General features: G+C 50.4%; 1 protein-coding gene across 1 annotated transcript in view; it reads right to left on the reverse strand.

Moving 5' to 3' along the window:
* The window catches only part of LOC123017537 (protein tyrosine phosphatase type IVA 3-like), a 79002-nt gene that overhangs the window by 8532 nt on the left and 58174 nt on the right, over positions 1–12296 (reverse strand). Inside the window, exon 3 of the mRNA XM_044418948.1 lies at positions 2739–3600. Coding sequence (XP_044274883.1) covers positions 2739–2947 — 209 coding nt within the window. The 5' untranslated portion in view covers positions 2948–3600. The remainder of the gene's footprint in view (positions 1–2738; positions 3601–12296) is intronic.

The following is a 12296-nucleotide window of genomic DNA, read 5'->3' on the forward strand; positions in this document are numbered from 1 at the left end:
TTATTTCAGGGGCATTTAGACAAGGGTATCCACGGACAGAAGGTCAGGACGGGACCGCTTTTTGACTGCTACAACTGACAAGCCCTGCTCAGGTACGTCTGGCTACGGCAAGAGTCCAACTGTTGCCAACTGGGAAAGAGGGAACATTAAACCGGGCAGGAGCAGAGTTGTGCTCGGATTCGCTGGCCAAGATGTGGGTCACGAAGTGTGCAGGCATCAAGGCAGGTACAAAGGTGGGCCGAAAGGGAAGGTGGAAGGGACAGCTCAGGGAAAGGCATGCTGTCCTCTTCCTGCTACCTTGCAGAAAATCCACTCCTGCCAGCAAAGGCTGGGTGTCTTTTGCTGCTCCTCCACAGAGTAAACAAGGGCATTTATTTTTAATCTGTGTAGGTATGCAACATTTCATCGGGTTGCCCACGTAACCAGAACAACATCTGTGGACAACAGTGCTCATTCACGGGGTGGGAGAAGGAATGCAGGGCTAAAAACAGCAGGGCTGGCCACAAGCCCAGGTATTAGAGGACAAAAATTGTCGAGCAAATGATTAGACGCTCGAGAGTGGCTAGAAAGGCCAGGAAGGGGTGCAGCATTCACCCCCCCACACAAAAAAAAAAGTCTTGATGCACATTAAGAAAAACCACTCTGTCTGATATCCTTATGAAAGAGATGCTATTTGGGGGAAGGAACAAACCTGCCACCTGGTCCGGTTTGCAGGCGATTTAATCCAGCGTCACCCAGACCTGTTGGAGCACGCTCGCTCAGCTACCAAAACCGGCGCAGCTTTCTGCAGCTGCAGCCAGAATGCTCACGCAAAGATCCTTTCTGGCGTGTGGCACAGAGGCCGAGCAAAGCCAGTGGGTCAGGATGGCTTTGCAGCACTTGGGGGTTTGCAAATGAGAAGGACCCTTCCGAGCCTTGCTGATTCGGTCCTATATCTTGAAAAATGCATCCAAGGTGCAGAAAGCAGAGAATGGGATGGGAATGATCCGAGTGCAACTCCAATCTGGTGTCTTCCTGACATGTGGAATGACACCTTCCATCATCCCCAGTCAGCAGGAGTGTTTTATCAGCTAGAGCTCAGCTGGAGGTGGTGAAGGCATTCCAGGAGGGATCAGATGCAGTCCCTTACTCCCCTCCCATGGGGGTCAGAGCGAGGAAGGGAACCGAAAAAGCGCTCCGCCGGGCCCGAAAGATGGCTCTGCAAACCTTGCTGCTCTTTTCCCTCAGCTGGACGGACAAAGCCGGACCTGTTATACTGATTTCATTCAGCTATTATGACTAACGGTTGGGAAAGAGCCATCCTCTCTCCAGCAACTCGGGGTCTGGGCAGCCTCCTTCAATGAGCAAGAATGCCTCCCGCAGGCGACTTCCTGCTTTGACCATGGGATGGAGAAGGAAGGAACGCAGCACTCTTCCGCCAGCTTCATGCGATGCGCATCCTTGGCTGCCGATATTTAGGCAGGGCTGGTCTAAATGTTACCTTTCTACCTGGCAGGAGCACTTGCGGCCACACCTTTGAGCAGACACCTGAATGTCCAAACATCTCTGGCTCCAAGAGTAGCTTGCTCAAGCGCAGAATGCACCAGGCCATGTGGGACAAGTTTCATTCTCACTAACTGCCCCTCTGTGTTGACTGACTGCTACCCTCTTTTCTGCGACGCAAGAGGAGGAGGACAGAAAGAGGGACACCCCGCCCTGTTGGAAGTGCCACTGTCGGCCAGCATCCTCTGGAAATGATACAAGACCTTCTATTTTTGGACAGAGCCACGTGAACATACAAATTTGCCTTCTTCTGTCATCCTATGCTGTTGGCAGTCCAGGCTCAGAGCCTGGGGAAGGAATCATTCCAATCGATCGTTAATCTGTTACGCTCTTGCAATGGTACTTGGGATTCGGCCTGCAACTTGTATATGGAAAGCTGTGGCCTCCAACCCATAGGATCATGCATGGCAGAATCATTTCCTGAGCGAGCGCAGGACCTTTTCTCTAATAACGTTCCAGGCCAACTCTAGAAATATCCGCGGAGCAGGCCAAGAATGAGCCCAGGACCCTCTGGAATTTGCTTTCTTCACTCTGAGCTTCGTGTCGCTCTGAGAGGAAGGACCCTTGTGACACTGGAGGCCTCAGAGCAGAATGGATGAGGTCAATGGCAGCATAAGGAGGGACGTGCAGAATGAGGCAGGATGCAGCCCAGTGGATCCATCGCAGACCCTACCGTACTTTCCAGAGTTTTGGTGGAGTGGAAGAGAAGCATTCCCCTCTCCACCAAGAATTTTCAGAGCAGAGCCATATGAAATCTAATTCCTACCTTTACTTGAGCTATGCAATTTAATATCAATTATATAACAGCACCTTCCAAAGACCACTCAGTGATGGGCTTGCTGTTGATTATGACTACGCCAGTCCAGGACGGCCATTGTGCCCTGCCTTAGTCTATCGTCATTTGATTTGATGTGCTCTGGAAATGAGGTGACAGAAAAAGGAATTCCCACACACCTCTCTTCTAAAAAGTTCCAGGAACAAATGTTTGGAAGAATAGCAGGTGGCCGCATTCTGCGGTTTCCAGCTTATGCATTAAAAGCAGAACCTGAAAGCATGCCCTATTTCCCTTGATTTTAACGAAATCTTATAGCAGAATTCCCATCCAGATGGGCTGGCCTACAACTCTCAGCATTCCCCCAGGCAGCTACAGTGCCTGGAGATTCTGGGAGATGGAGTCCAGTCCGTTTTGAAGTCACCAGGTTGGGAAAGGCTGCCTCAAGGGATGGAGTTCATGCAGTTCAACATAAACAGACTTCACGTTATCCACACCCAGTCCTTCAAACCCGCCCACCTGACTTACCTCAATGAAGGTGTTCAGTGTGGCATTAGTAGGATTGTGGGTTATCAGGAACCTCATGTTCTTGTAGCAAACCTCGACGGGAGCAGGCCTGTTCATGCGAGCCATGGCAGGAAAAAATAGAACCAGCCAGGGGGGCAGAGCGGGGCAAAAATCCCAGAAAGAAAACGAAGTGCAGGGCAGCGGGAAAACAAAGTGACTCGAGGGTTTGGCAAAAGACTATCTTTCCCTCCCCAATCAACACAAATGTTGTGCAAATACTCCCAGCTTTGGGGAGAGTATAGGCTGGATTCTCTAAATCATCCAATTAGAAAAAGAAACCCTGTGCTTGATTGCTGAGTAATACTTAGAAAAAACCCTCTGTAGTGTCAATTGGTGTGTGCAATTTCGAGTAGTCGTCCTTCGGTGCCGTTCGGCTCCCCTTCTTAGCTCTTCCCTCTTTAGAAAGGCCTCTGCATTCGGTTAACCCACCGGTGTCCTTCCGGCGCTGTCACGTTACCCCATCTGGATATGTAAAATATTTTGGGCCAGCGACGGGAGCCCGGAACAACTCAGGCTGGGAGAGCAACCCGCAGAAGTCCACTTTTCGCGGCAAGAGCCATGCACGGGGGATCTGAATGGTTAAGCCCGAGGGCTCAGCGCCAGGTTCGAGCGGAGCGGTGGCGGCCTTCCTTCAGCGGGCGGGATGTTGCGCGTGGCAGTGCTCAAAGGTGCGCCCGGGCCCCTCCATAAATCCACCACCGATCAGCATACAAGACAATCTGCAAGAGCAAAAACATGCGGGGTGGGGGGAGAATGGAGTAATTCCCGGTCAGTGGAAGAACAGAGATCGAGGAAACGATCATGAACGTTATTAAACGGTTAGCACAAAAGTTGACTTCAGCAGGAACATGGGTCCCGTGGTCCCGCTTTACTCGGGCAGTTTTGCCAGCTGCAGAGCCGACTTTCAGGATAAAACACCCTCAAAACAAGAACGGCACGGAGACTTTGGCTACCTTGATCTCCAACAGAGAACTGCACACAAGACCACCCCTCTTCCTGCTGAGAGGTGGGACCCAAAGGGTTGAATCGCCGGTTTGAATTGACCCGCTGGAGTATTCTACTGTCACAGATGGGACACATGAGGTCACAATAGGGGCAGGGAGAGGGAAGAAACCCTCCCAGCCCAGGCTGAGCATGCCCCTGAGAGACGTACGTGCGCCACTGAAAATGCCACGAAGGGACTCGCAAGCGAGACAAGAACTAAGATGCTCAGAGGAGGGAGAAAGGAGCAGAGGCAGCATCGCCTTGTTGCGAGCTGACAGGTCTCTGCAGGAGGGATCTTCCCCCTCCTGCGGTTTGACAGGGTGAATGCCAGCTGGATCATTCCAGGCCACGCGGGAATATCAGGAGCTGCCCGAGAACCGGTCACAGTCAGTCACTCATCTAGCTCACAATTTTCTTCCATGACAGGCAGCTGCTGTTTTCCCCGGTGCCTGCAAGCTCGCACTTCTTCAGCCTCAGGCACGGGGGACAGAGATATCTCCACCAGGAAGCAACACCAGGCCACAGATTCGAAAGCTCCCAACAAGAGCTCCCGAGGCTTGGAGAAAAGCAGGCCTTGCCTCCAACAGGATCCAATCCAGATTCCCAGTTCAGCAGCTCCGACCCTAATTTGCACCACCAGTCCGGCTGAGTTCAGCAGGAACGACTCCTGCGAGAACTCACTTCAGATGGAAATCTCTCCCTGGGCCCCGACCCCTGGCATTTTTGCGTGCTGGTGAGCCACGCCTGACACTGCTTTTCTTGCTCGCGCGGATGCAAGATTATCCTTTTGCTTTCTCAGGCTTTGTGCAACTGGGGAGGGGGAGTGAGGGGTTGTCCTGAGAGGCGTTTCCGCTGTGCTGCTCCATCCAAAATGGTAGCTGGAGAACCGTGGCCTGTGGACATCTAAACCTGCCTCTTCCTGCTCTGCCCGTTTTTGGCATGGAGCTGAGTGGCCTGGTTGCAGCTGGAACTGCAGCCTGCCAAGATCCCCTTCCAGTTGAGGGCTGACTCACCACTCAGAATTCTGCTACTGGCCAACCCATCGACTGACGTGCGGCTGAGCGAGCCGCTGCTACAGAAGAGCAGTCTGGTTTGGTGACCTCGGATGGTTGGAGAGCTTGGCTCGAGTGACGCACAAGCATGCATGCATGAACTTAGCCTTGACCCAGACTCAACAGAGAGGAGACCCCGGCACAGAGCAGGCCAAGATCACATCTGCCCAAGGCCATCTTACTTCCCCTCTGTAAGTGACGGAAGGGTAGCTGAGGGCTGGAGTGGTTTTGCATATGGGTCACGGGAGGAGGGGCCAGCCCAGGTGATCAAGTGTCAAGGCGACTGGCTTGGATACCATGGGCTCACCCATCACACCTTGGGTCAAGGGTCAGCAGCAACAAGCTGGACCAACCTGGAGGTGCCTCCTGCTTCCAGGTGATCAAGTGCACCTATGCAAGTATGTGAGGACTCATGTCAACAGCCTGCATCCCACTGTAAGGGTTCAGGGCAGCTGTGTTGGTGTTCCTAGTCTGTGCCTTCCAGGTGGGTTGGACTGTCGCTCCCCAATGGCTGGGGATGATGGGAGTTGCTGTGATGGGATGGGAGTTACTTTACCTTCACCAAGAGAGTTGGGGAAGAATGAGAGCTCTTCTGAACAGGCAAGATGGCCTCACAAATCCAAACTAGTCAGGCCCATGCAGTTGAAGATGGCATACTCTCTCTTTCTTTCTTTCTTTCTTTCTTTCTTTCTTTCTTTCTTTCTTTCTTTCTTTCTTTCTTTCTTTCTTTCTTTCTTTCTTTCTTTCTTTCTTTCTTTCTTAAACAACTTGTATGCTGCCCCATCGCATGAGCCTCAGGGCGGCTTACAATCATTAAAATCCCATATAAAATACAAAAAATTCATCAAATAAATAAAATACAAAAAATAAAACAGTGGATTCAGCCTGGTCAATTTAAACCAACAAATAAACCATTACCAGTTAAAATAGCGTTTAAATAAAAAGGTCTTGGCCTGGCGCCGAAAAACAAGTAACTCTTACAGGGTTCCACCCGCCCCCCCATGATCGGTACCGATTATGGAACTGATAGTACCAGTGTGCATGCGGCCGTGGCTAATTAAGCTACAGTTTCCATGGCTACACATTGCGCAGGAGATGCTTCCTGTTTCTGCAAACAATTTCTGGGCTGCTTAACTCACAAACAAACCAAAACATTGAGTTTCGGAGGTGCTCTAAGTGCGTAATGCTAAGCCAACTTTACACGAGTTAAAGCTGAAGCGGTGGGCGCACGGAAAGCAGCGTGCCTGCTCTCCAGCGTACGCACGGCAACCAGTGGTATGAGCCAGCTCACAGGTCTCTTCCAAGGTCTTTCTGAGGGGCCCCAGTTGGGCAACGCTTAACCGAGGAAAGGTGGTGCCCATCTCCACTGGAGCAGCCCACCACTAGCTCTCCATTCCTTCCTTTAGTACTTTGCACTAGTTCGAGAAGATTGATACCTTGCGGTAGCTGCTTTGAAGTTTACTGAGCCCATCCTGCAGAGGGAGAACGCAGTACAGCAGCGGAACATGGGCTTGGCATGTGGAAGGTCCTGGCTTTAACCGCCAGAAATGCTTAGGCAGCACCTGATGGGGGAAGTCCTTTGTCTGTGAGTCTGCAGAGCTGTTACCAGTCACACACTGGACTAGGAGGAGAAAGGTTCTCGACCTGGTAATGGATGGATTCCTATGCAACTTGGTAAGGAGCAGCCAGCCTGTAGCCTTTGAGCACACGGTCTTGGCTGGAATTCTTCCCAGCTGCTCCGCAAGCAGAGGCTTCAACAAATGCCTCCATGGCACTGTTCACAGCACCCACGAGATGGACCTTAACGGGGACCTGAAAGCTCATCAACACTGCACTGCTCTGAACTCTCCTTCTTGAGACCCCTGGAAAAAACCAACACGATCTCTGAAATTAGCACTTTCCAATGATTAAATAGAGAGCTGCCCCTTTAACTCTGAGCCCAGATCGGACTGGGAGATTTCCCACATCTCCCCGCCTACTCCAAGCAAGAGAAGAAGTAATACAAAGCAGACCGCACAATTCCTCGGGGCGCCTACAGTCATGCCAGTTTGCTTGTGAAAGAGGCAAGCAAAACGAAGCGCATTCAGCAGAACCTAAAATGTGCATTCCATCACTGGATGGGCCAGAAAGTTGCTTTTACTCAGGCTTGCAAAGAAAACGATGAAACAAGCGAACCTAGTGAACATAGGCGGTTCGGAAAACAACCGCAAACATGGCCTATATTGGAGACTTCCAGCTGTCGGGGACGGGTGCGCACTACAGAATTTCCTGTCCCTCCCCCCCGCTTCCGAAAGCGACCCTGAGCCAGTCTTTCCTGCCATCTATTATCTTGAGCCAAGTCCTTGCCGAGAGATGCCAAGGTACATATTGTGCTCCCTGTGGAAAAGTGCAAATCAGAACAAAGTTACATGAAGCATGTTTACGAGCGTTTTGTCTTTATTTTTGGTATAGGATTCGGCACCGAACACATGGCTGCTGAAATGCTGGTAGGGAAGGCTAGCTAGCCAATTGTGGAGGCATGCAGAAAATCTTCAGGGTCTTGTTACAGACTGTAGCGCAAGAGAGAAGGGGGAGGGACTGAAAGGCCTGGGGGTGAGAAAAGTGCCCTGCGCCAGCCCCCAGATCTGGCCATGCAAGATCAGGGACTTCCCAGGTGGACTGTCCCATGTCTCTGAAAGGTCAGGAGGGTGCGTCAAAGAAACATGCCCGACACCGTTGGGAAACCCCCACCCCCCAGCGACCCACACCTTACCTTCTTCCGTTCAGAATTTCCCGATACGAGGTTCACACATGGGGGCAACAAGCAAAGGCACGCTCAGGTTCTGAATAAGCCGAGCGGCTCCAGCAACGAGCTGGATGTGCCCCAACAGCCTCGTGAGGTGGACTCCAAGCAGCTCCGTCTCTCGGAAGACAATGCCAACCCTCTGCGTGTCACCTTCGCTTTGCACGGAGGTGCTTCTCCCACTTCCTCAGCGGCATCGTCTTTCCTGGTCTCTGCCTCTCCTTCATAAACCAGAGGGGGACTCCTGCGGGCCGCCCAGAGCCACTTGTGGGGGATGGAGGAACCAGCGCGCACAGACCCGAGCGAGTTCCGGCAGTGAACTCGGAGTGCTGAAGCTCCCGGTGCGCAGGCAGAATGAGCCAGAGGCAAGCATCAGTTCCGCACGTCCCTCCCACCGATGGGCTGGGTGTGCCACGCGACCGTCACCGCCAAAGACATCCTGCCCTTTTCCATCTAGAAACCGCGGTGCTGACAGGACTACCAGCCTGGAAATGGACTGTGCTCACGGCCAGCACTACCCCCTCGCTTGGGTTGCAAAGCCCAGGCCATGGAGAGAATGTGCCAAGAGGTGGGCAAGAGATGTTCTAAGAGCTGTTCGACTTTGGAAGCAGCCCGGAAGAAATGTCCGTCTTAAGAACCTTTTGAACAAGAGCAGCTCTGTGAAGGAGGGCGGCCCCAGAGATGGAGCGGATCCATTTTAATGCAGGACACATAGTCAAGAGTGGCATGAAAGTCCTTGGCATGAGGTTGGCCACGGGTCTGTCTAACTTGGAACTGACCGGCTGTGGATCTGCCGGGTTTCACCCACGTGGCTGACCTACCTGGACATCTTGCGGCTCACACCCCAGATCTCTGCACACAGAGACCCCAGCACTGGGATGACAGTTCCATCCTAACTCAAGCTTGAACTGGGACCAAAGGTCACTGCTGCCACCCGCTTGCTCTGAAACAAAGCTACTCTTTCCTGTTTGTGAGTCACTTTTACATAGCACTTGCCAGCATGTCGGTGTGAGCGACACTTCTGAGTTCAGAAACTGTTCTCAAAGGAGTCGGTACATCTACAGCTCCCTTCTTTAAGAGTTCAGCGTGTCAAATTGGTTAAGCAAAGAGACAGGGGGTTATTTTTACATTCCTAAATGCACTGACCAAAACAAAATCTTGACATTCGCTTGAAAGAGTTATCTACCATCCACGTCAGATGTAAAAGGCACAACAATTACAAAATGTACAAAGCATTCCTCCTGGGAACTGACCAAAGCCCTTGCGACACCAAGGAAAGGAGCATCTACTCGGCACGTGGGGCTGGCTCCTATGCGCAGGGTTACCTTCTGCCTGACGAGAACGTCCCCCAGGTTGGCCAGATGCCTCTCGCAGCCAGCTTTTCGGTAGCCCCTGCGTTCAGTTCCCTTCAGAGAGGCTGTCAGCTCAGCCGCTGCTTGGATCTGCCTGACAGCTCTTGTTTTGCAATGCTTACCTTCAGCAGGGTCAGGGACTGCTTAGCACCGTGTGGCCAGAGACTCAAAATAGAACATAAGCGCATAAGTAAACTGAAAAGGGAAGCTGTAGGAAGGGGGGGGGGGGGGGGGGAATCTGCTGGACACTCCCCCCCACATTGTTATTGGCTACAAATCTCAGTACTGAGAAAGGAGAGGATGAAAAGCAGGGTCCAGGTACTGCTATGAACACTGGTTTATGTTGTTGTTGGGTGTCCACAAGAAGCAAACAGACTTTCCTAGCGAAGGGGGCGGGGAAGCACAAAGCAGTGCCTTCCCAGTTCACAACCTTGTGAAACTTCCTCGGTGTGTTTCTGTATGTCTGCAAGTTTCTGTAAGTCCATCACTGCAAACTTTGTTGATATGATTGGCCGATGCAGAATGGGCTGAGAGGAGACCAACTGGTGTGGCCCGTGGGAGTGTGAAGAATAATTACACTCGTGCTCCACAGAATACGGCCCCTTTAAATGTCTTTCTTGCCTCACACACGTTAACTATCTGTCTGCATAAATGGATTATGACACACAAAAGACTGAGATTACAAACATGGAAGGCCAAACTCTCCCTTCCAATGACATTCTAAGCATGTGAATGTCTGCATGGCAGCTTCAAATGGATGCTTTTTGGGGTGTTCCTGTTTACCTGCTAAAAAGTTGTTTTTCTATATGGCTGTCTTTCATGGTTTTGCTGCTATGGATATATGCTGCTGTTGTTATGTGTGGCCAAAGTCATCCCTGACTTTTGGTGATCCTCCAAAATGCCTTGTCTTTCACAACTCTGCTCAGAGTATAGATAGATATATACACAAGAAAAAACCTGCAACCATACAACACATTCCAGGTTTTCAAGCCTCATACAGAAAGATCGTGTACTGCCCATTATTCCAACCAAGCCAATGAGAATTGCATGAATCTACAGTGCAAGCTTAAAACTGAGAATCAGGGTAAACAATTCGGCTCTGCAGGAATTTCAGGCCATGCTCTTTCCCACTTCTTTTTTTACAGCAAGTTTCTAGCACTTAGGTTTCAGAAAACTGGGTAAGGTGTCAAGTTGTGCCTTAAAGCAAGTTGACACTGGTGTGCTCCATTTAATATATGCAGGGTGCACGATTCATGATTTCAAGGTGTGTGTGTGTACATCTATCTATTTGCATGCTGTGTGCATACAGTATGAGAGAGAAGGAATACAGAAGCTGGTTCCCCAACTGCCTTGAGAGTTCTTCATTCCAGGCAGGAATATACCCATCGCACATCTTTAGAGGCGTAATTAGCAGCAGTTACAATGGCTGGGGGACCTTGGGAAAGATTTACGCAGTGGCAAAGGACCGGCATGTTTGTGCTAATGTTGACAACCGGTAAGTTTCTGCAGTCACCAGAGCTTTCCGGCTATATGCCAGGCAGAAGGACAACGCTCCATTCTTGCCTCTTGGGCCATCTGAAATGCGGCACGTGAAAAAGCTATGTACAAGGGGAATAACCCCAAGTGTTTCTTTGTGCCCAGAGAAATGCAGTGTATTCACAAGGAAGGCATTCCCACACGGCTACTGTGCTTCCGAGCCTAAGCGTGCCTGTTGCGCTTGGCTCCGAAGTATTGCCCAACGATTCGCCTCATTTTCTGTTAATGTTACGCAACAGTGTGCAGTTTTTGCTCTGGGAAATGATAAACCACAGATATTTGTTTCATCCCTTAGCCCACAGTGTGATAACTTGTTCCTCTCTGGGGCCAGAGGGGACAAATCTGGGGAGAAGCAAGTTCTGGCATTCTCTTGGGATGGAGAGAAGCGGAGCGACGTTGCTTGTCTGAGGCCTATTTATAGCCCAAACCTCATTAAACGGGACTGCAAAATGCAGGATGTAGCCGCTCAGCTGAGGTTGGGTTGAACGACATATCCTGTGCAAACTTTTCAGACTGTTAGATAAACATCGGAGGGCCCCTTTCTCACAACGGACACCTGCGCTGCACCTGGCTTTTGTTTTCCAGATGAAAAAAGCGGCAAACAACTGCGGAGGCTTGAACCTAAGAGGGGTCCTGCGGGATCCGGGCGAACAGTCTCTCCCAACAGCATCCTGGCCCCAGGAATCCCCTCGGCAAAGCCCAGTGGCCACCGAGTGACCTCTCTTACAGAGACCACCAACCGCAAAACCGAATTATGCCTTGGGTACCGCAGCCTTTTCTTTAAATGGTCCTAAGTCTATTGTGCCCAACTGGATGACTCTAGGTCTGTGGTACCGCCAACCAGGTGTGCCTCATGGGCCAACACAGTCGATTCCTATCAGCCCCAGCCAGCACAGCCACTTGCCAGCAATACTGGAAAACGTGCAGCCCAAAAGCATCGGGAGGAGAGGATTGTCTCTGCCAGATGGGGATAAATATATCTCTACTTACTTTCAGTTGCATGATGCATCATGGTTAATCCTTATATCATGGCCATCCTGGTCTTTTTCCTAACCTTAAACAAACAACACCCCCCAAACCAAGCCCCTTTGCCTTCCCTTTTTGGTAACTCTTTCTGATTTTCTTTCCAGCTCTGCAATATTCTTGAGATGGGGTGAGGAGAACCACATGCCATTTTCCAAGAGAAGTGGCACCAGAGGCTTGCATTTGGAATGATCAAGAAATTGACCGCTCCAAGTCCAAAGAGAACCTCCTTTCCTAAAATCTTACTATGGAATTTCCGTTTTTAACTGCTAATACACACTGACTGGCTGCTTTTTTGGAAATCTACCCGAACTCCAAGATCTCATTTGCCAAAAATGGGTCTGTACAATACGAGGCACAGGTCTGTGGCTGCCCCTGAGCATTTTTCATAGTTACTATTTATATTGTTGGTATAATTTTTTACAATTTAAGAATGCTTTCCCCATATTATTCTGAAATTTCCCCCTAATATTAGCTTAAAGTACAATCCTTTGCACATATACTTAGAATCATTTCTCACCAAGTTCATGTATATCGGGTAACCTTAGTCTTGTGCATTTAAAAAGCAAAACCAAAACTCTCCAATGTAGGGTTAATTATCTGCATGGTGAGCATAGGACTGCTCTGAACTGTAATAAACTCTGAATGAAACTGTAATAAACTCTTAATGAAAACAAGAGTGGTAA

The sequence above is a fragment of the Varanus komodoensis genome, unplaced genomic scaffold (genome assembly GCF_004798865.1).
Source record: "Varanus komodoensis strain SLA01 unplaced genomic scaffold, ASM479886v1 scaffold95, whole genome shotgun sequence".
In the NCBI taxonomy this organism is placed as follows: Eukaryota; Metazoa; Chordata; class Lepidosauria; order Squamata; family Varanidae; genus Varanus; species Varanus komodoensis.